General features: G+C 37.5%; 1 protein-coding gene and 1 long non-coding RNA gene across 6 annotated transcripts in view; one reads left to right on the forward strand and one right to left on the reverse strand.

Moving 5' to 3' along the window:
- MBIP (MAP3K12 binding inhibitory protein 1) overlaps nt 1–22140 on the forward strand; it is a 35277-nt gene extending 13137 nt beyond the window's left edge. For 3 of the 5 annotated variants that reach the window (XM_073800545.1, XM_019924014.3, XM_004318581.3), the window contains 2 exons: nt 5464–5502; nt 21610–22140. In XM_073800545.1, coding sequence (XP_073656646.1) covers nt 5464–5502; nt 21610–21629 — 59 coding nt within the window. In that variant the 3' untranslated portion in view covers nt 21630–22140. The remainder of the gene's footprint in view (nt 1–5463; nt 5503–21609) is intronic. The other 2 variants (XM_073800546.1, XM_019924013.3) reach the window with 1 other exon arrangement.
- Nucleotides 1–22193, reverse strand: part of LOC141277981 (uncharacterized) — a 300462-nt gene that overhangs the window by 12542 nt on the left and 265727 nt on the right. Inside the window, exons 7-8 of the long non-coding RNA XR_012329998.1 lie at nt 21010–21253; nt 2066–2171 (exon numbers count right to left, since the gene is read on the reverse strand). This is a non-coding gene — a long non-coding RNA (uncharacterized lncRNA). The remainder of the gene's footprint in view (nt 1–2065; nt 2172–21009; nt 21254–22193) is intronic.

Raw genomic sequence — 22193 nt, forward strand, 5'->3', positions numbered from 1 at the left:
TAACCACTAGACTTTCTGAAAGACTAGTCTATATTTGTTTAATTTCTCAATTCTAGCATTTATTTATTCATTCATTCTTATCCCTTTTACCAAGGACAGTAGAAAACAATTTGTGCTGATAAGCATCTTCTTTGTCATATCAGCATGTTTCAGACCAGCCATTCTGAGCTCCTTGTGTTAATTTCCTCAGTCTTCTGGGGTGATTGTACATAACAACTGCCTTTTCTGGGGCTTAGTGTTTGTTTGTTTGTTTTAAAGCAATGCCATATTAGAAAGAACTAAAGTAAAAGTGAACAAAATTTTTAAATTTACTAAATTTTTAATAAAATTTACTGAAACTCCTGTTTCTGAAATATTATGTAAGATAGCTCAGTTAGCATGGATCATTATAAGTCACTGGTGAAAGTGCGCTTAGAATTATTTTAGGAATAACAGCAATCTTTCCAGTTTCAAATTGGTATTAGAGTAAGGTACAAAGGTAGGAATATTTCCAGATGAAGAAGGCAAGTTGAATAACCAAAGTGAGTAGTGAATCTTAAAGCTCAATAATTTAGAGACGTTTAGTGATTTACTTCCCTCAAATATAAAATGATGTCTATTAAAGTACTGAGGGGTGAAGCAAGGATTAAATGAGATAATACCAGTCAAGCACCTAGGCTGCTGTCTAGCACATGATAAAACCTCAGTAAATATTGGCATTTATTTAATTTTAGAAACCATCTATGAAGTAGCTGTATAAACATGGATAAGTCATACAATTACAATATATCTTTAATTTTAGAAGACTTGTTGGTTGTTTTACATAATTACAAAGGTCTTTCCACTTTTAGAATTATTCATAGTATCTTCCTAGAAAACTTCATAGAGATTGTATGCCTTTTCCTACAACAACATACCATAAGTTTTTCCCATTCAAGGTGCCTTCATTAAGAAATCCCTAGGCAGGTTATTTTTTCTCGTTCAATTTCATACCTTGTTAATATAATTCTTGTTAACAGTAGAACTGACCTTATAAGAGAGTATCGTAGTATTAGATGCCTCAAGTGAGATCTTGCCCCATCATTTATCTTTTCTCTCTGATTCTGATTTTAAAAGCTTAACATACACCTATTACTAAATTTAGTTAACAAAAGAACAAGCCCTTTAAATCATAATCTTATTTTGGGGGATCCTTTTTACACAGGATAGAATGTTTAGAATGTTTGATTAAGGAGGTAGAAGTAGATTGTAGAGGACCTTAAATGCTGTGCCCAGAAGTTTAAAGTTTAAATGCTATTGAAATCATTTGAGCAGGGAAGGGACTTGTGCAAGTGATACCTAAAGATTTATCTATTACTGTTCTGGGAAATATATGAAAAGGGAGAGACTGAAAATAAGGAGACAGTATTATACTAGTTTAGATGTGAACTGAGATCCTGAAACAAGGACATGAGAGTGAGAATAGAAAGGATTAGTGCCATAGACAGTAGGAAAGAAAGGTTGGCAAATATTGATAATTGATTGAATATGGAAAGAGACATGGAGCAAGAATGAGTCCAGTTTCTGGTTGGAAAAATGATACCATCATTGGTAGAAATAAAATCTGGAGAGAGAGATTTTTGGGTGAAATGTGAACTTAGAGTCATAGCAGGCTATGCAGATAGAAATATCGGGTAAGCTTTTCAAAATGTAGGACTTACACTTGAGATAGTTGGGAGAGACAGTGTAGAGGTGAGAACATAGAATTGGTAAGAACACTGAGACTTTCAGAGGCCTAAGGTCTGAAACTAACTTCAGGGGCAGGAAGTGTGATAAATGTAAACAGGATTGGCATGGATGTGTTGGGTTGTCGTATCTGTAACAAAACTAGTGCTTTAAAAGAATAGTTCCAAATATATTAAACAATCTATATTTGATTAGAAGGATCACTTCTGGATTAGTATCGGAAATGACATACACAAATTAATACTAAGCAACAAGCACAAAACACTGACAATGGTTTAAACATTCAGATTGACTCTGTCCTTAAGGCCTATGAATATGTATGGTACATATTCAGACCCAAAGGCAAAGATTTCATACCCACCCTTCCATAACAGATGAATGTGCCATCTCTAGGAGCTGCGCTTCTCGCTCAGAATGGAGCCAGCTCTAGGATTGTCCTTGCGCGTGAGAGGAGATGAACACACACCCTGCAGACGACATAGCACATTATTCACCGCTCTTACCTTTCTCTTGCTGGGAGTACATGCATGGCAATTGCATAGTTTTACGTATCTATTCCTCAGAAGTCTACGGAAAAGACTAGATATGTAGCTTCTAAAGTTAGAAAGTAAGGGAAGATTGAGCCTATTAAATTTCCTAAGGATTGAACTTTTGTTAGAAATTGAATTTATGAAAGTTTTTAACTGAAATGTGTCTAATCCAGGTTCACATGTAGATGAATTCTAAACACAGTTGGATAGAGATTATCTTGGGTAACCTTGAAGCACAGCATATGAAAAGAGAAACATTAACAGAGAAAAGATATAAATTGTATTTTGTTCCTAAAAAAAACCTAGATTATGTAAAGTTCTTTTCATTTATGAAACAGACATAAAATTCAAAAAAAAGTTAATGTATGTAAAGCACGAATTACAACAAAGTTAGTATTTGTTGCACGTTTTAAGATCTTTACCCATCACATTCAACATGGAAAAATTTGAATGTGGTAATGTTTTAAAAATTTTAAGGGCATTGCTTAACATACCATTTAAAAGATACAATTTTATGAGTATTTCCAGAGAATTACTTACTGATTTTAAATTATGATCCTTGAAAACAGTAAGTGTAATGTTCTTCACAGGTATATTTCCACAGCACTTTGTTCATTTTATAGCACTTATGACTTATATGTTTACACATCTATTTTTCACACTATGTTTTCAGCCTCTGAAGGGCAGGAACTGTGTCTTGTTCATCTTTGAACACAGAGTGTAGTAGGCATGGAATAAATGTGCGAATGAATGGATAGGACCTGGCTGATAGTTAATTACTGGACTTTTAAAGTATGTTAACTTTGTTCGAAAGCACTGACTAGGTGGAATCTTAACTCTAGTCTGTAATGGTTAAGTCCCGGTTCTAAAGGGAAGCGTGGGAAGAAGGAGCCCTGAAGGCCACGTGAGCTTCATGCATGCAGGCCGTTTACACGTGAAGGTCATGGTGGGCCTGTAGCGTGAGGTGAACAAGTGGGTCTGGCTGGAAAATTAAATTGCAAACACATTTTGGAGGGCCTTGAAGGTCACATTAACCTGTTTGTAATTCCAATGTCATTGGGGCACAGTTAAGTCTTTGTGAAAGAAACCTAGAATGGGTTTCTGTCTGGTGACATTGTGAAGTTGTGAGTTGGAGAGAGTTCGGAGTCAAAGAAAGTAGTTTAGGAAACATGTCATTGTCCATACCAGGGAGAAATGAAGGTCTAATCAGGGCAGTGGGACTAGAAGGGAAGAAACATTTAAGGCACTCCATCTGTAACCCTTAGCAATTGGTTACCCTTTAAAACTGATTAGAAGTAAGGAAGGGGGTTGGTCATGAAAAAGGCCTCCTTACCACTGAGTTTTCTTAGAGCATGGGTTTTCTGAACCTCATGTATGTGTTTAATCACCTTCTCTTTGGGACACAGGCATTATAAATGTAGCTATAAATTACCTGCTAACTTAAAATAGTGGGAGAGTAGAGACAATTTTTAATTATCTCTGTCCAGCTGTTTAGTGTGTTGTGCTCTCAAATATTTTCTCTCAGGTACCAAGACTTGTTAAAATTTCTGCCTTTTACATTGAGATTTCCTTGTACCCAAACAGAATAAATGTTAAAGCTGGTCCAGTGTATCCACAACAGATATGTTTCTAAGTGTTCAGCGTGTTGAAATATTCTGCTCAGACCTAAAATAAGCCCCCAAAGGCAGCACTGTACTGTTTTTAAGTCATTGAACCACTGATGTCCTTGTTGTGATACTTTTCACTTTGGTTTCATGATATATTAATAATCTGATTGCTCAATGACATGGAAACTGTCCATATTTTACAGATTAAGCTGTTAGGAAAACAAGGGGAAGTATATTTTCATCAGGGTGTAAAAAACCACCTTGTGGGAAGGTAGGCGACTGAGTAGTGACCAAATTAATCATTAAGCCCTTACCTGCCCATAGGCCCCACCACAGGTATCCAGCTCAGTTTGGCACAGGAAGGAGCATGTTTATATAGGCACTTTCTTCCCCATATTTAATAATTCCAACACTTAACTGATTTCCCACTTATTATAAACTACTGATAAGAGGCATACCTCAGTATTCTTTGAAAATAGCTTTTGACACAAAGGAAAATCAGGATTTTTACTTTCTCTTGTAAATCACAGTGGTCACAAATGTTCAAGAGAAAATTTTGCCACCTATGTTGACAGTTTCTTTGTCAGATGTACTAATACACTAATTTGCCATTCAAGAGCTTGTGGTTCTGTGAAACTAAGAACAAAGTCTAGAAATAATTCATTAGGTCAGGGTTTAAAAAACACACAGCAGTGTGTTGGTGAGAATGTTATCAGCTTCAAGTAATAGAAGTTTATACTCAAACTGGTTCTAACAGTATGGAAATAATCTTATAAAATGTGAAGTTCAGCAGAATGCAGTCTTCAGGGTAAATTGATTTACTGGGCTAAATCATGATTGTCAAAGAACTGAGCTCTTTCCCCTCTCAGCTCTGTTTGGTGTTGGCTCTTTCCCCAGGCAGATGGCAAGATAGCTACAGTGCTTTCTGGTGTCCTAACCAGATAACAGCAGTGTCCAGAAGAACTGCCTCCTTTGAGGGCTTTCTCTTAGAAGTGAGGAAGTTTCTTCCAGAAGTTCTCCCCCTAATCCCCAGCTGACTCTCCTTAATTATTGGCCAGAATTGGGCCCATGCCCATTTTGGTCACTGACAAGACCAGTGGGGTGGAATCAGTATTCCTCTGAGTCACATAGAGGAACAGTAGACAGCTGCTCACTTAGACAACCACAGTGTCCCTAATAGTCAATCAAGGGTGTGTGTGTATGTGTGTGTTTTCACCCCTTTGCCTGGTATTCTAAATTCTGTTTCCCTCTGTCTATTGCTGCTTCACTTGTTCAATATCCTGGGATAGAAATGTTAAAGAAAGGAAACTAAGTAGGAAATCCACAGAGCACCTCTTTCCACAATCACTCAGCCTCATTAGAAGCTGGGAATTAATGGGTAAGTGTGTGTAGTCAGGGACAAGCATGTTGCTGTGATGTTACTATTGTATACTTTTAATACCATCTCTGGAGGGTAACTTCCAAAGTAGAAAAAGGCAGATATTAGTTACAGATAGTGCTAGGTGACTTTGTGGGCTTTATTTCTGCCAGGGTTCTCCTTATTTTGTTCACTATTCTATAATGGAAAATTGTTTAGATTTTCTAAGCATTGATTACTTATTATTTTTTTACTTTTAATCTAGCACTTTTCTGGAAAAAGAAGAAAAGTTCAACCACCTCAAGTAAGTTACTACATTTTTATTTTGTTTCTGAAATAGTTTGATTGGTTTTATACCTTTCTTATTAATAAAAGTTTCTACTGTGGTTGTGGACTTGTTTGTGGATTTAAGGACTGAAAAAAAAAAGAGCAACATAAATTAATGTGTTGAATTAGAGAAATAATTTTAAGCGTGTGGAATGACTCAGATGGGCCAAATAAGTATTAAAATCTATCCAGATGTTAATTGTAGAAGAAAATATCAGTTACAAAATGCTGAAAAATAATAAATGCTCAAGTAATTTAAATCTCATCCCTTCCCTTCTGCCCCATTTTTTGATTGGGATGTTTGTTTTTTGCTGTTGAGTTGTGAGAGCTGTTTTTGTATTTTGAATATTAATCCCTTATCAGTCATATCATTTGCAAATATTTTCTCCCATTCAGTAGGTCTTTTCATTTAGTTGATGGTTTCCTTTTCTGTGCAAAAGCTTTTAAGTTTAATAGAGCCTTATTTGTTTATTTTTGCTTTTATTTCCTTTGTTTTAGGAGACAGATCCAAAAAATTATTGCTGTGATTTATATCAGAATGTTCCACCTATGTTTTCCTCTAAAAGTTGTATGGTTTCCAGTCTTACATTTAGGTCTTTAATACATTTGGAGTTTATTTTTGTATATGGTGTTAGAGAATGTCCTAATTTCATTCTTTTACATGTATCTGTCCAATTTTCCCAGCACTACTTATCAAAGAGGCTGTCTTTTCTCCATTGTATAATCTTGCCTCCTTTGTTGTAGATTAATTGACCATAGGTGTGTGGGTTTATTTCTGGGCTTTCTATTCTGTTCCACTGATCTATGTGTCTGTTTTTTGCGCCAGTACTATACTGTTTTGATTACTGTAGCTTTGTAGTACAGTCTGAAGTCATAGAGCCTGATTTCTCCAGCTTTGTTGTTTGGCTGTTCAGTCTTTTGTGGTTTCATACAAATTTTAAGATTATTCATTTTAGTTCTGTGAAAAATGCCATTGGTATTTTGATAGGGATTGCATTGAATCTGTAGATTGCCTTGTAATATGGTCTTTTAGCAATATTAATTCTTTCAATCCATGAACACAGTATATCTTTCCATCTATGTTGTTTTCAGTTCCTTTCATCAGTGTCTTATAGTTTTCTTAAGTACAAGTCTTTTACCTCCTTAGGTAGGTTTATTCCTAGGTATTTTCTTCTTTTTGATGGAATTGTTTCCTTAATTTCTTTCTAATAATTCATTGTTAATATGTAGAATTCAACAGATTTATATATATTAGTTTTGTATCCTGCAACTTTACCAAATTCATTGATTAGCTCTACTAGTTTTTTGGTGGCACCCATAGGATTTTCTGTGTATAGTGTCATGTCATCTGCAAACAGTGACAATTTTACTTCTTCCTTTCCACTTTGGATTCCTTTTCTTTCTTTCTTTTTTCTTTTTTCTTTTTTTTTTGCTGTGACTAGGAGTTACAATACTATGTTGAATAAAAGTGGTGAGAGTGGACATCCTTTTATCTTAGAGGAAATGCTTTCAGCTTTTCACCATTGAGTATGATGTTAGTTGCAGGCTTGTCATATATGACCTTCATTATGTTGAGGTATGTTCCCTTTATGCCCACTTTCTGGAGAGTTTTTATCATAAATGTTGAATTTTGTCAAAAGGTTTTTCTGCATCTATTGAGATGTTCATATGGTTTTTATTCAGTTTGTTAATGTGTATCACATTGATTTGCAGATATTGACAAATGCTTGCATCTCTAGGATAAATCCCACTTGATCATGGTATATGATCCTTTTAATATATTGTTGAATTTGGTTTGCCAGTATTTTGTTCAGGATTTTTGTATCTGTGTTCATCAGTGATATTAGCCTGTAATTTTCTTTTTTTGTAGTATCTTTGTCTGGTTTTGGTATCAGGGTGATGATGGCCTTGTAGAATGAGTTTGGAAGCTCTGCAGTTATTTGGAGTAGTTTAAGAAGGATAGGTGTTAATTCTCTAAATGTTTAGTAAAATTCACCTCTGAGGCCATCTTGTCCTGGATTTTTGTTGTTGGGGATTTTTAAAATTACTGATTCAATTTCATTACTGGTAATTGGTCTGTTGATATTGGTACTATTTCTTCTGGGTTCAGTATTGGGAAATTGTACATTTCTAGGAATTTGTCCATTTTGGCATATAGTTTTTCATAGTAGTCTCTTATGATTCTTTGTATTTCTGTGGCGTTGGCTGTAACTTCTCCTTTTCCATTTCTGATTTTATTGATTGGGCCCTCTTTTCTCTTGATGAGTCTAGCTAAAGGTTTACCTATTTTATTGATTTTTTTGGTTTGTTTCTATTTTATTTATTTCTACTCTGATCTTTATGATTTATTTCCTTCTACTAACTTTGAGTTTTGTTTGTTCTTTTTCTAGTTGCTATAGATGTAAGGTTTAGGTTGTTTATTTGAGGTTTTTGTTTCCTGAGATAACCTTGTATTGCTGTAGATTTCCCTCTTAGAACTGATTTTGCTGTATTCCACAGATTTTGGAATGTTGTATTTTCGTTATCATTTGTCGGCAGGTATTTTTTTTTATTTCCTCTTTGATTTCTTCAGTGATCCATTGGTTATTTAGTAGCATATTGTTTTTTTAGTAGGCTCCATGTGTTTGTGTCTTTTGCAGGTGATTTTTTTGTTTGGTTGTTGATTTCTAGTCTCATAGTGTTGTGGTTGGAAAAGATACTTGATATGATTTCAATTTTCTTAAATTTACCAAGGCTTGTTTTGTAGCTTAGCTGTGATCTATCCTGGAGTCTGTTCATGTGCACTTAAAAAGAATGTGTGTTCTGCTGCTTTCAGAAGGAATGTTCTCTGTATATGAATAAGTTCTTCTGGTCCAATGTGTCATTTAAGGCCAGTGATTCCTTATTGATTTTCTATCTGGGTGATCTGTCTGTTGATATAAGTGGGGTGTTAAAGTCCCCTACTATTATCGTGTTACTGTCAATTTCTCCTTTTATGTCTGTTAATATTTGCTTTATGTATTTAGGTGCTCCTATGCTGGGGTGCATATGTATTTACAATTGTTAAATCTTTTTCTTGGATCGATCCCTTGATCATTATGTAATGTCCTTCTTTGTCTCTTGGAACAGTCTTTATTTTAAAGTCTATTTTGTATGATATAAATATTGCTACTCCAGCTTTCTTTTGATTTCCATGTGCATGGACTACCTTTTCCCATCCTTTCAATTTCAGTCTGTGTGAGTCTTTAGATATGAAGTGAGTCTCTTGTAGGCAGCATATATAGAGGTCTTGCTTTTTATCCATTTAGCCATTGTCATTTGATTGTGGCATTTAGTCCATTTATATTTAAAGTAATTATTGATATGTACTTGTTGACATTTTGTTAATTGTTTTGGGGTTGTTTTTTGTAGGTAATTTTTGTTTGCTTTTTTTTTTCTTGTGACTTGATGACTGTCTTTAGTGTTATATTTGGATTTGTCTTTCTTCTCTGTGTATATATCTATTACAGATTTTTGGTTTGTGGTTACCATGAGGTTTTTATATAGCAGACTATATATATATATATATATATACACACACACACACACACACACACACACATATATATACATGATTGTTTTAAGTTGTTGATCTCTTATTTCAAATGCATTTTAACAACCCTGCCTTTGTCCTCTCTTTCCCTCATGATTACTGTTTTTGATGTCATATTGTTACATCTGATTTTTTTGTGTATCCCTTAATTGTTTATTGTGGATGTTAGATGATTTTACTACTTTTGTCTTTTAACCTTCTTACTGTCTTTGTGCATGGATGATTTACTACCTTTACTGTATGTTTCCCTTTATTGATGAGCCTTTTCCTTTTGTAATTTTCACATTTCTATTTGTGGCCTTTTGTTTTTGCTTCTAGACACTCCTTTAACATTTCTTGTAAAGCTTATTTGGTGCTGCTGAACTCTTAGCTTTTGCTTGTCTGTAAAGCTTTTGATCTCTCCATCAAATCTGAACAAGAGCGTTGCTGCATAGAGTATTCTTGGTTGTAGGTTTTTCCCTTTTATCTCTTTAAATATATCATGCAACTCCTTTCTGATCTACAGACTTTCTGCTGAAAAATCACTTGAAAGCCATAAGGGAATTCCCTTTTATGTAACTTGTTGCTTTTTCCTTGCTACTTTTAACTTTAATTTTTGCCATTTTAATTACAGTATGTTTTGGTGTGTTCCTCTTTGGGTTAATCCTGAGTGGCATTCTCTGTGCTTCCTAGACTTGGATGTCTGTTTCCTTTCCCAGATTAGGGAAGTTTTCAGCTATTATGTCTTCAAATATGTTCTCGGCCCTTTTCTCTCTTTTCTTCTAGGACCCCTATAATGCAAACATTAGTGTGCTCAGTGTTGTCCCAGAGGTCTCCTGAGCTGTCCTCATTTCTTTTCATTCATTTTTCTTTTGTTTGTTCAGCATCAATGATTTCCACTACTCTGTATTCCAGCTCACTTGATCCATTCCTCTCTTTCATTTAGTCTACTGTTGATTCCTTCTAGTGTATTTTTCATTTCAGATATTGTATTCTTCATCTCTGTTTGGTTGTTCTTTATGTTTTCTAACTCTTTGTTAATAACTTCTAACTTCTCTCTCTGTGCATCCATTCTTCTCCTGAGCTCTTTGGTCATATTTACAATCACTACCTGAACTCTTTCTCAGGTAGATTTCCTGTCTCCACTTCACTTAGTTCTTCTCGTGTTTTATCTTGTTCTTTTGTCTGGAACATGTTCCTTTGTTGTCTCATTTTGCCTGAGTTGCTGTTTTTACTTTTATGTATCTGGTGGTTGGTTATGTTTCCCAACAATGGAGAATTGGCCTTTTGTTACCTGAGCTATGTGCTCTAGGGGTTCCCCCTATGAGGGCTGCATGGGTCCTTCTGTTGCGGCTGGCTATGTGGGTGGACTAGTAGGCTTGGTTGGCCCCTAGTCTGGTTGGCTGCCAGGCCCTGCCTTGTGTGGAGGCTGCCAACCACAGGTTGGTGGGACTGGGTCACACGGTGGCTGACTGCAGAACCCCAGGTAACCCTGGAGCTAATTTTGCCCCACTGGTGGCTGGAGTCAAGTTCCAGGACACTCCAGGGCTGTTGCCTGCACATGGTGGGTGAATCCAGGTCCTGCAGCTAGTGCTGACCTACTGGCAGGCAGAGCCAGGTCCTGGAGTCTTAATTCTATGGCCAAGGTGACCCAGAGCTAGTGTTGCATCACTGGTGGGTGGGGCCAGTTCCTGACACAGTTGAGTGTGGCATCCAGGACATCCTGAAGCTTGTGTTGGCCTGCTACTGGGCAGGGCCAAGCTGGTCCCAGTTTAAAGTGTGGCCTACTGGTAGGCAGTCTGGGTATGCAGGCTGTGGAGCTGTGGTTTTCTTGTGGTTGGTGTCTGTCCCTTGGTGGGTGAGACTGGTTCAGAGGTTAAAGCGGGCTTCCAGGGCAGGGCCGGGGCCCAGGGGTTTCTGGGACTGGTGCCTGCCCACTTGTGGGTGGAGCTGGGTCCTGGATCCTCTGGTTGCCAGGGCTGTGTCCAGAGGTAGCCATTGGCTGAGGAGGTCTTAAGGCAGCCTGTCTGCTGGTGAGTGGGGCTGTGTCCCGGCCCATTTAGTTGCTTTGGCCTGAGGCATCCCAGCACTGGTGCCTACAGGCTGCTGAGCTAGAACGGGGCTGGGTCCTGCGGCTAATAATCTAGAGGGAGGATTCCACAATACCACTTGCTAGCACCAGTGTTGTCCACATGTTAGAACAGGCTTCTAAAAATGGCTGGCCCACCAGCCAGTGGCTGTGTAACCAGGGTGAGCTACAACTAATTTCTGTCTCTCTGGATGACTCTGCAAGATCAGAAGGTTGGTCTGACCCAGGCTCCTGTCAAATTTCTGATTCTGCTCTGGATCCTAGAGTGTGTGAAATTTTGTGTGTGCCCTTTAAGAGTGAAGTCTTTATTTCCCCAACCCTGTGGGATTCCCAAAAGCCATCCCTGCTGGGCTTCAAAGCCAAATGCTCTGGGCTGGTCTTCTCTCTGCAGTATATGTTGGTTGTCTTATAATTTGTTGATGATTTCCTTTGCTATGCAAAAGCTTTTAAGTTTGATTAGGTCTTGTTTATTTTTACTATTACTTCTTTTGCTTTGAGAGACTGATCTAAGAAATTGCTGTGATTTATGGCTGAAAAATGTTTTGCCTGTGTTTTTCTTCCAGGAGTTTTATTGGTGTCATGTCCTATATTTACGGCTTTAAACTATTTTCGGTTTACTTTTCTATATGGTGTGGGGGAGTGACTTGATATACATAGAGCTGTGCAGCTTTCCCGCACCACATGCTGAAGAGACTGTCTTTTTTCTTTTTCTTTTTTTTTAACATCTTTATTGGAGTATAAGTGCTTTACAATGGTGTGTTAGTTTCTGCTTTATAACAAAGTGAATCAGCTATACACATACATATATCCCCATATCTCCTCCCTCTTGCGTCTCCCTCCCACCCTCCCTATCCCACCTCTCTGGTCACAAAGCACTGAGCTGATCTCCCTATGCTATGTGACTGCTTCCCACTAGCTATCTATTTTACATTTGGTAGTGTATATAAGTCCATGCCACTCTCTAACTTCGTATCAGCTTAACCTTCCGCACCGTGTGTCCTCTAGTTCATTCTCTACATCTGCATCTTTATTCCTGTCCTGCCCCTAGGATCTTCATCATGATTTTTTTTTCCTTTAGATTCCGTATATATGTGTTAGCATACGGTATTTGTTTTTGTCTGACTTACTTCACTTTGTATGACAGACTAGGTCCATCCACCTCACTACAAATAACTCAATTTCATTTCTTTTTATGGCTGAGTAATATTCCATTGTATATATGTGCCACATCTTTATCCATTCATCTGTCGATGAACACTTAGGTTGCTTCCATGTCCTGGCTATTGTAAATAGAGCTCCCATAAACATTGTGGTACATGACCCCTTTTGAATTATGGTTTTCTCAGGGTATATGCCCAGTAGGGGGATTGCTGGGTAGTTCTATTTTTAGTTTTCTAAGGAACCTCCATACTGTTCTCCATAGTAGCTGTATCAGTTTACCTTCCCACCAACAGTGCAAGAGTGTTCACTTTTCTCCACACCCTCTCCAGCATTTATTGTTTGTAGATTTTTTGATGCTGGCCATTCTGACTGGTGTGAGGTGATACCTTATTGTTGTTTTCATTTGCATTTCCTTAATGATTAATGATGTTGAGCATTCTTTCATGTGTTTGTTGACTATCTGTATATCTTCTTTGGAGAAATGTCTGTTTAGGTCTTCTGCCCATTTTTGGATTGGGTTGTTTGTTCTTTTGATATTGAGCTGCATGAGCTGCTTGTAAATTTTGGGGATTAATCCTTTGTCAGTTGCTTCATTTGCAAATATTTTCTCCCATTCTGAGAGTTGTCTTTTCCTCTTGTTTATGGTTTCCTCTCCTGTGCAAAAGCTTTAAGTTTCATTAGGTGCCATTTGTTTATTTTTGTTTTTATTTCCATTTCTCTAGGAGGTGGGTCAAAAAGGATCTTGCTGTGATTTATGTCATAGAGTGTTCTGCCTATGTTTTCCTCTAAGAGTTTTATAGTGTCTGACCTTAGATTTAGGTCTTTAATCCATTTTGAGCTTATTTTTGTGTATGGTGTTAGGGAGTGATCTAATCTCATACTTTTACATGTACCTGTCCAGTTTTCCCAGCACCACTTATTGAAGAGGCTGTCCTTTCTCCACTGTACATTCCTGCCTCCTTTATCAAAGATAAGGTGACCATATGTGCGGGGGTTTATCTCTGGGCTTTCTATCCTGTTCCATTGATCTATCTTTCTGTTTTTGTGCCAGTACCATACTCTCTTGATTACTGTAGCTTTGTAGTATAGTCTGAAGTCAGGGAGCCTGATTCCTCCAGCTCCATTTTTCGTTCTCAAGATTGCTATGGCTATTCAGGGTCTTCTGTGTTTCCATACAAATTGTGAAATTTTTTGTTCTAGTTCTGTGAAAAATGCCAGTGGTAGTTTGGTAGGGATTGCATTGAATCTGTAGATTGCTTTGGGTAGTAGAGTCATTTTCACAATGTTGATTCTTCCAATCCAAGAACATGGTATATCTCTCCATATCTCTCCATCTATTTGTATCATCTTTAATTTCTTTCATCAGTGTCTTATAATTTTCTGCATACAGGTCTTTTGTCTCCTTCGGTAGGTTTATTCCTAGATATTTTATTCTTTTTGTTGCAGTGGTAAATGGGAGTGTTTCTTGATTTCACTTTCAGATTTTTCATCATTAGTGTATAGGAATGCAAGAGATTTCTGTGCATTAATATTGTATCCTGCAACTTTACCAAATTCATTGATTAGCTCTAGTAGTTTTCTGGTAGCATCTTTAGGACTCTCTATGTATAGTATCATGTCATCTGCAAATAGTGACAGCTTTACTTCTTCTTTTTCGATTTGGATTCCTTTTATTTCCTTTTCTTCTCTGATTGCTGTGGCTAAAACTTCCAAAACTATATTGAATAAGAGTGGTGAGAGTGGGCAACCTTGTCTTGTTCGTGATCTTAGTGGAAATGTTTTCAGTTTTTCACCATTGAGGATGATGTTGGCTGTGGGTTTGTCATATATGGCCTTTATTATGTTGAGGAAAGTTCCCTCTATGCCTACTTTCTGCAGGGTTTTTCTCATAAATGGGTGTTGAATTTTGTCAAAAGCTTTCTCTGCATCTATTGAGATGATCATATGGTTTTTATCCTTCAATTTGTTAATATGGTTTATCACATTGATTGATTTGCGTACATTGAAGAATCCTTGCATTCCTGGAATAAACCCCACTTGATCATGGTGTATGATCCTTTTAATGTGCTGTTGGATTCTGTTTGCTAGTATTTTGTTGAGGATTTTTGCATCTATGTTCATCAGTGATATTGGCCTGTAGTTTTCTTTCTTTGTGACATTCTTATCTGGTTTTGGTATCAAGGTGATGGTGGCCTTGTAGAATGAATTTGGGAGTGTTCCTCCCTCTGCTATATTTTGGAAGAGTTTGAGAAGGATAGGTGTTCACTCTTCTCTAAATGTTTGATAGAATTCGCCTGTGAATCCATCTGGTCCTGGGCTTTTGTTTGTTGGTAGATTTTTAATCACAGTTTCAACTTCAGTGGTTGTGATTGGTCTGTTCATATATTCTATTTCTTCCTGATTGAGCCTTGGCAGGTTGTGAACTTCTAAGAATTTGTCCATTTCTTCCAGGTTGTCCATTTTATTGGCATATAGTTGCTTGTAGTAATCTCTGATGATCTTTTGTATTTCTGCAGTGTCATTTGTTACTTCTCCTTTTTCATTTCTAATTCTATTGATTTGAGTCTTCTCCCTTTTTTTCTTGATGAGCCTGGCTAATGGTTTATCAATTTTGTTTATATTCTCAAAGAACCAGCTTTTAGTTTTATTGATCTTTGCTATCATTTCCTTCATTTCTTTTTCATTTATTTGTGATCTGATCTCAATGATTTCTTTCCTTCTGCTAATTTGGGGGTTTTTTGTTCTTCTTTCTCTAGTTGCTCTAGGTGTAAGGTTAGGTTGTTTGAGTTGTTTCTTGTTTCTTGAGGTAGGATTGTATTGCTATAAACTTCCCTCTTAGAACTGCTTTTGCTGCATCCCATAGGTTTTGGGTTGTCGTGTTTTCATTGTCATTTGTTTCTGGGTGTTTTTTGATTTTGTCTTTGATTTCTTCAGTGATTTCTTGGTTATTTAGTAGTGTATTGTTTAGCCTCCATGTGTTTGTATTTTTTACAGAATTCTTTCTGTAATTTATATCTATTCTTATAGCATGGTGGTCAGGTATGATACTTGATATGATTTCAAATTTCTTAAATTTACCAAGGCTTGATTTGTGACCCAAGATATGATCTATCCTGGAGAATGTTCCATGAGCACTTGAGAAGAAAGTGTATTCTGTTGTTTTTGGGTGGAATGTCCTAGAAATATCAATTAAGTCCATCTTGTTTAATGTATCATTTAAAGCTTGTGTTTCCTTATTTATTTTCATTTTGGATGATCTGTCCATTGGTAAAAATTGGGTGTTAAAGTTCCCTACTATTATTTTGTTACCATCGATTTCCCCTTTTTGGCTGTTAGCATTTGTCTTATGTATTGAGGTGCTCCTATGTTGGGTGCATAAATATGTACAATTTTTATATTTTCTTCTTGGATCGATCCCTTGATCATTATGTAGTGTCCTTCTTTGTCTCTTGTAATAGTCTTTATTTTAAAGTCTATTTTGTCTGATATGAGAATTGCTACTCCAGCTCTGTTTGTTTTCCATTTGCATGGAATATCTTTTTCCATCCCCTCACTTTCAGTCTGTATGTGTCCCTAGGTCTGAAGTGGGTCTCTTGTAGACAGCATATGTACGGGTCTTGTTTTTTTATCCATTTACCCAGTGTATGTCTTTTGGCTGGAGTATTTAATCCATTTACATTTAAGGTTATTATCAATATGTATGTTCCTATGACCATTTTCTTAATTGCTTTGAGTTTATTATTGTAGGTCTTTTCCTTCTCTTTTGTTTCCTGCCTAGAGAAGTTCCTTTAGCATTTGTTGTAGAGATGGGTTGGTGGTGCTGAATTCTCTTAACTTTTGCTTGTCTGTAAAGCCTTCGATTTCCCCTTCAAATCTGAATGAGATCCTTGCTGGGTAGAGTAATCTTGGTTGTAGGTTTTTCCCTTTCATCACTTTAAATATGTCCTGCCACACCCTTTTGGCTTGCAGAGTTTCTCCTGAAAGATCAGTTGTTAACCTTATGGGGATCCCCTTGTATGTTATTTGTTGTTTTTTTCATTGCTGCTTTTAATATTTTTCCTTTGTAGTTAATTTTTGATAGTTTGATTAATATGTGTCTTGGCATCTTTCTCCTTGGATTTATCCTGTATGAGACTCTGCGCTTCCTGGACTTGACTGGCTATTTCCTTTCCCATATTAGGGAAGTTTTCAACTATAATCTCTTCAAATATTTTCTCAGTGTCTTTCTTTTTCTCTTTTTCTTCTGGGACCCCTATAATTCGAGTGTTGGTGTGTTTAATGTTGTCCCAGAGGTCTCTGAGACTGTCCTCAATTCTTTTCATTCTTTTTTCTTTATTCTGCTCTGCACTAGTTATTTCCACTCTTTTATCTTCCAGGTCACTTACCTGTTTTGCCTCAGTTAACCTGCTATTGATTCCTTCTAGAGAATTTTAAATTTCATTTATTCTGCTGTTCATCATTGTTTGCTCTTTAGTTCTTCTAGTTCCTTGTTAAACGTTTCTTGTATTTTCTCCATTCTATTTCCAAGATTTTGAATCATCTTTGCTATCATTATGCTGAATTCTTTTTCAGGTAGATTTCCTCATCGTTTGTTTGGTTTGGTGGGTTTTTACCTTGCTCCTTCATCTGCTCTGCGTTTCTCTGTCTTCTCATTTTGCTCAATTTACTGTGTTTGGGGTCTCCTTTTCACAGGCTGCAGGTTTGTAGTTTCCGTTGTTTTTGGTCTCTGCCCCCCTTCAGTAAGTTTGGTTCAGTGGGTTGTGTAAGCTTCCTGGTGGAGGGGACTGGTGCCTGTGTTCTGTTGGATGAGGCTGGATCTTGTCTTTCTGATGGGCAGAAGTACATCTGGTGATGTGTTTTGGGGTGTCTGTGAACTTATTATGATTTTAGGCAGCCTCTCTGCTAATGGGTGGTGTTTTCCTGTCTTGCTAGTTGTTTGGCATGGGTTGTCCAGCACTGGAGCTTGCTAGTCGTTGAGTGGAGCTGGGTCTTAGTGTTGAGATGGAGATCTCTGGGAGAGCTCTCGCTGATTTATATTATGTGGGACCAGGGTGTCTCTGATGGACCAATGTCTTGAACTCGGCTCTCCCACCTTAGAGGCACAGGCCTGACACCTGCTCAGAGCACCAAGACTGTGTCAGCCTCATGGCTGCTAGTTTTGGAGGGTCTCCTGCATGGGTGGGGGGCAGTTGTTGCTCACCACAGGGACACGGACACTGGCAGCAGAAGTACTGGGAAGTAGTCCTTGGCTTTAGCCTTCCTGGAGTCTGTCATTTTCCCCACCAAAAAAAACCTGTCTTTTTTCCATTGTGTATTCTTACCTCCCTGGTCTGTAGATCAATTGACCATAGGTGCATTGGTTTATTTCTGAGTTCTCTGTTCTGTTCCATTGATCTATTTGTCTGTTTTTTTGCCAATACAGAGCTGTGTTGGTTATTGTAGCTTTTTAGTATAGTTTGAAGTCTGGAAGTATTATACCTCCAGCTTTGTTCTTTTCCTTCAGGAGAGCTTTGGCAATTCTGGATCTTTTGTGTTTCCATGTAACTTTTAGGTTTATGTGTTAGGTCTGTGAAAAGTGTCATAGGTATTTTGATGGAGATTGCATTAAGTCTGTAGATTGCTTGGGAAGTATGGCCATTTTATCAGCATATAGGTCTTTCACCTCCTTGGTTAAGTTATTCCTAGGTTTTTTTTGTTTTGGTTTTTTGTTTTCGACATGGTTTTATATGGGCCTTTAAAAATTTTTTTCTGATATTTCATTATTAGTGTAAAGACATGCAATAGATTTCTTTATATTAATCTCATATCCTGCTACCTTACTGAATTCATTATCAGTTCTAATAGTTTTTGTGTGGAGACTTCAGGGTTCTCTACGTAGAGTACCATGTCATCTGCAAATAGTGACAGTTCTAATTTTCACTTCCAATCTGGATACCTTTTATTTCTTTTTCTTGTCTGATTGCTGTGGTAGGACTTCTAATAGTATGTTAAACGGAGGTGGTAAGAGTAGGCATCAGTGGCTCGTTCCTGAATTTAGCTGGAAGGCTTTGAGATTTTCACCCTTGAATATTCTGTTGGCTGTGGGTTTGTCATAAATGCCGTTTGTTATGGTGAGATATTTTCACTTTGTGAGTTTTTATCATGAATAGATGTTGAATTTTTTCAAATGCTTTTTCTGCATCTATTGAGATGATCATGTGTTGTCTTTCCTTTTGTTAATGTGGTGTATCACATTGATTTGCATATGTTGAACCATCCTTGTGACTGTGGTATGAACCCCACTTGATCATGGTGCATGATCCTTTGAAGGTATTGTTGGATTCGGTTTGCTAATATTTTGTTGAGGCTTTTGCATCTATATTTGTTAGAAATATTGGCCAGTAATTTTCTTATTTTATAGTGTCTTTTTCTGGTTTTGGCATCAGGGTGATGGTGGCCTCATAGAATGAATTTGGGAGCGTTCCCTCCTCTTTGAGAAGGATAGGTATGAGTTCTTCTTTCTATGTTTGGTAGAATTCCCCAGTGAATCCGTTTGGTCCTGGACTTCTGTTTGCAGGGAGTTTTGTGTTTTTTTTTTTTAATTCGAGATTCTATTTCACTTTTAGTGATTGGTCTGTTCAAATTATCTGTTTCCTCTTGACTCAGTTTTGGCAGCTGTGTTTCTAGAACCTTGTCCGTTTCTTCTAGTTTGTCCAATTTGTTGGCATATAACTGTTCGTAGTATTTGGTATCAGTTGTTATATCTCTTCATTTTGTATTTTGTTTGGGTCCTCTTTTTCTTGGGGAACCTGGCTTGAGGTTTGTCAATTTTGTTTGTCTTTTAAAAAAACCACCTCTTGGTTTTATTGATATTTTGTATTTTTGTTTGACCTCTTTTATTTATTTCCTCTCATCTTGATTATTTCCTGTCTTCTGTTGACTTTGGGTTTTGTTTGTTCTTTTCCTAATTATTTTAGCTGGTAGGTTAGGTTGTTTAGGATTTTTCTTTCTTGAGGAAGGCCTATATCCCTATGAACTTCCCTCTTAGAACTGCTTTTGTTGCATCCCATAGGTCTTGTAAAGTTGTGTTTTTCATTTCTGTTTGTTTGTCTTGGTATTTTTTGATTTCTTCTTTGATTTCATCATTCATCCACTGGTTTTTTAGTGCATGTTTTTTATTCTCCTTTTCCTGTTTTTGTCTCTGTGGTTGATTTCTAGTTTCATACCATTTTCAGTAAAAAAGATACTTGAAATAATTTCTGTCCTCTTAAATTTGTTGTGGCTTGTTTTGTGGCCTTATGGTCTATCCTAGAGAACATTCCATGCGTGCTTGAAAAGAATGTGTATTCTGGGTTTGTTGGATGTAGCATCCTGTAGAAATCAATTAAGTCCAACTGGTATATTGTGTCATTTAGTACCTCTGTTGCCTTACTGATTTCCGGTCTGGATGAGCTGTCCTTTGATGTCAGTGGGCTGTTAAAGTCTCCTAGCATTATAGTCAACTTCTCCTTTTATGTCTGTTAGTATTTGTTTTATATATTTTACTTAACTTTCTTCTAAATTCATAGAGGCAGAAAGTTATCTACTGTGGTCTTCTTGAAGGATTGTTTCCTTGAAGGATTGTTTCTACGTGGGGACATTTCTGTGTAAACTGTATCCAGTGTCTTTGGTGCAAGGGATGGTTTTAGTATGGACGACAGCCATGTCTTTCCTCTGGGTGTGCTGGCCATTATCCCCTTAATAGGGGATGTGGTTGGTGTTGGAGTATCTAAAGCCTGTGCAGGGTGTGAGGCAGGGCTTTCTCTCTGCTGTTGCTGTCACTGCCCTGTCAAGGGTGGGGTCTATTTCACAGTTGTTGTAGAAGCCGAGAGGGTTGGGTTAGATCAGGCTTCTTTGCCCTTGAGTGTGTGCCCTGCCCCAAGGAGGTGATTGCTGAAGCAAGTGAGGCCCAGTGCAGTCAGAGAGAACCTATGCACTGCCTGTGTAGGTGTTTGTGGTTCTGCTTAGAAGCAGCCCAAGGCTACGTGTTTTCCTCTACTGTATTCGTCCCGGATCTAGTGCAAAGGTATGGCATGGAGGAGTGTTGTGACTGCAGGAATTGAGGTGGCTGCACTGCTGCCTGAGATCTGGGCTGCCTCTGTGGCAGTCTTCTCTTAGAATCTAGCACTAAGCTGCAGTGTGGACTGGACATTCCAGGGCACTCTCGCTAGGAGATGAACCACTGTGTTCCTGAGTGCTCTGACAATGGCTGCCCCTGCCCCACCCGGATCATACTCTAGGCACCCTGTTCTGTCTCTGCATCACTAGACCAAGTCTTTTTCCCAGTGTTCAGTTGGCCCAGACCTCTCAGTCTGTGGTGTGGAGTGAACAGGGCCGGGGGTGTACACCCCTTCAGATTGGGAAGTGTAATGAGGCAGCATCCACCAGTGCAAGGCTCTCTCCACCCTGATTATTGGGAAGCCAGCACACGTACTCCTCCTGGGTAGAGTCTAGGTTTCTCCAGTCCTTCTCTCTGTCCCAGTGGATTTCCCAGCAGGCAAGGGCACTTCTCACCCCTGTGCAGGACCCCAGGACCGGAATTCAGGATTGTGGCCTAACCTGCTTGCTCCCCAATGCCAGGGTCCACCCATGCAAACCTTCTCTTCCTTACATATTCCTCCCAGGGGCACAGGTCCTGACCTGATGTGTTTTATTTTCTGTCGTACCTGGTTTTGTAGAGATCTTCCTTGCAGCTTTGGTTGTACAGTTCTTCTGCCAGGTTCCAGTTAGTTTTCCATGAGAACTGTTCCACATGTAGATGTATGTTTGATGTGTTTGTGTGGGGAGGTGAGCTCCACATCCTCCTCCTCTGCCATCTTGATCCCCCTCTCCTTATTTTTTGATTGTGAAATTTTGAGTATATTTGAGAGTATCCATTTTTTCCAGGAGAGGTAGTTGATTGCAGTTAATCTATCAAAAGAGAATTTCTAGTTATTTTAAGCAGTTAAACTAGTCCTAAATACTTTTTTTTTTAACTATTGATTATGAGAATAGTCAGTCAGTTGAAAAAATGTTTTTACAATCCTTTCAAAAAGTATAAAAGTTCCAGGAGAGCTTAGTCATTAGAAAAGCAAAAGTAAGAAATATTTAAGCCTTGTTATTTTATGCCTTTAAATTTATAGTATAGTCAACATTAATATATAGTTCAGTTTTTAAATTCTCATGAGAAAAAGGTATTTACCATGCTTTTGGATTTTTATATATTTATAGTACATTTAGAACTTCATCTGCATTAAGATACTTCAGCAATTTGTTATTGTTTACAGCAGAACTATTCACTGGCTGAACTTGATGAGAAAATTAGTGCCCTCAAGCAAGCTCTGCTCAGAAAATCAAGAGAAGCAGAATCTATGGTGACGCATCACCTTCCATGAAAAACTCCTCTGTTGTCATTTTACTTTTTTAGATATGTGTGTATAACTTACTTACATAGCCATTTAATTAATTGCAGTGTATTAATGTAGACGTCCCTCTGAAAGCAAGGTTTATTTTCATGTGAGTCCACTTTGCAGCAAGCAATCTTCAAATATTCCAGTGTACTTTAAAATAGTTAATGCATTGAAAATAGCAATGTTGGAATTTATTCCCTTCTGTTTTAAAGGAGGTATTTTGGAAATTGAAAAACTTAATTTGAAAGTACATCTTCATGTGTATGTGTGTGTTTACCACAGAAAGGAAGATTTATTTTGAATAGTGTTATTTAAGAAGACTTTATATTTGTAACATTGATACTAACCAGTTTTAGTTTAAACCAGTACTTTGTACATAATAGGCATTCAATAAAAATTTGAAGTGAGTTTTAAATGAATGCATATATTCTTTTCCAAGTGTCAATTTAATCTAAATAGTA

Source organism: Tursiops truncatus, chromosome 2 (assembly GCF_011762595.2).
Source record: "Tursiops truncatus isolate mTurTru1 chromosome 2, mTurTru1.mat.Y, whole genome shotgun sequence".
NCBI classification, from domain to species: Eukaryota; Metazoa; Chordata; class Mammalia; order Artiodactyla; family Delphinidae; genus Tursiops; species Tursiops truncatus.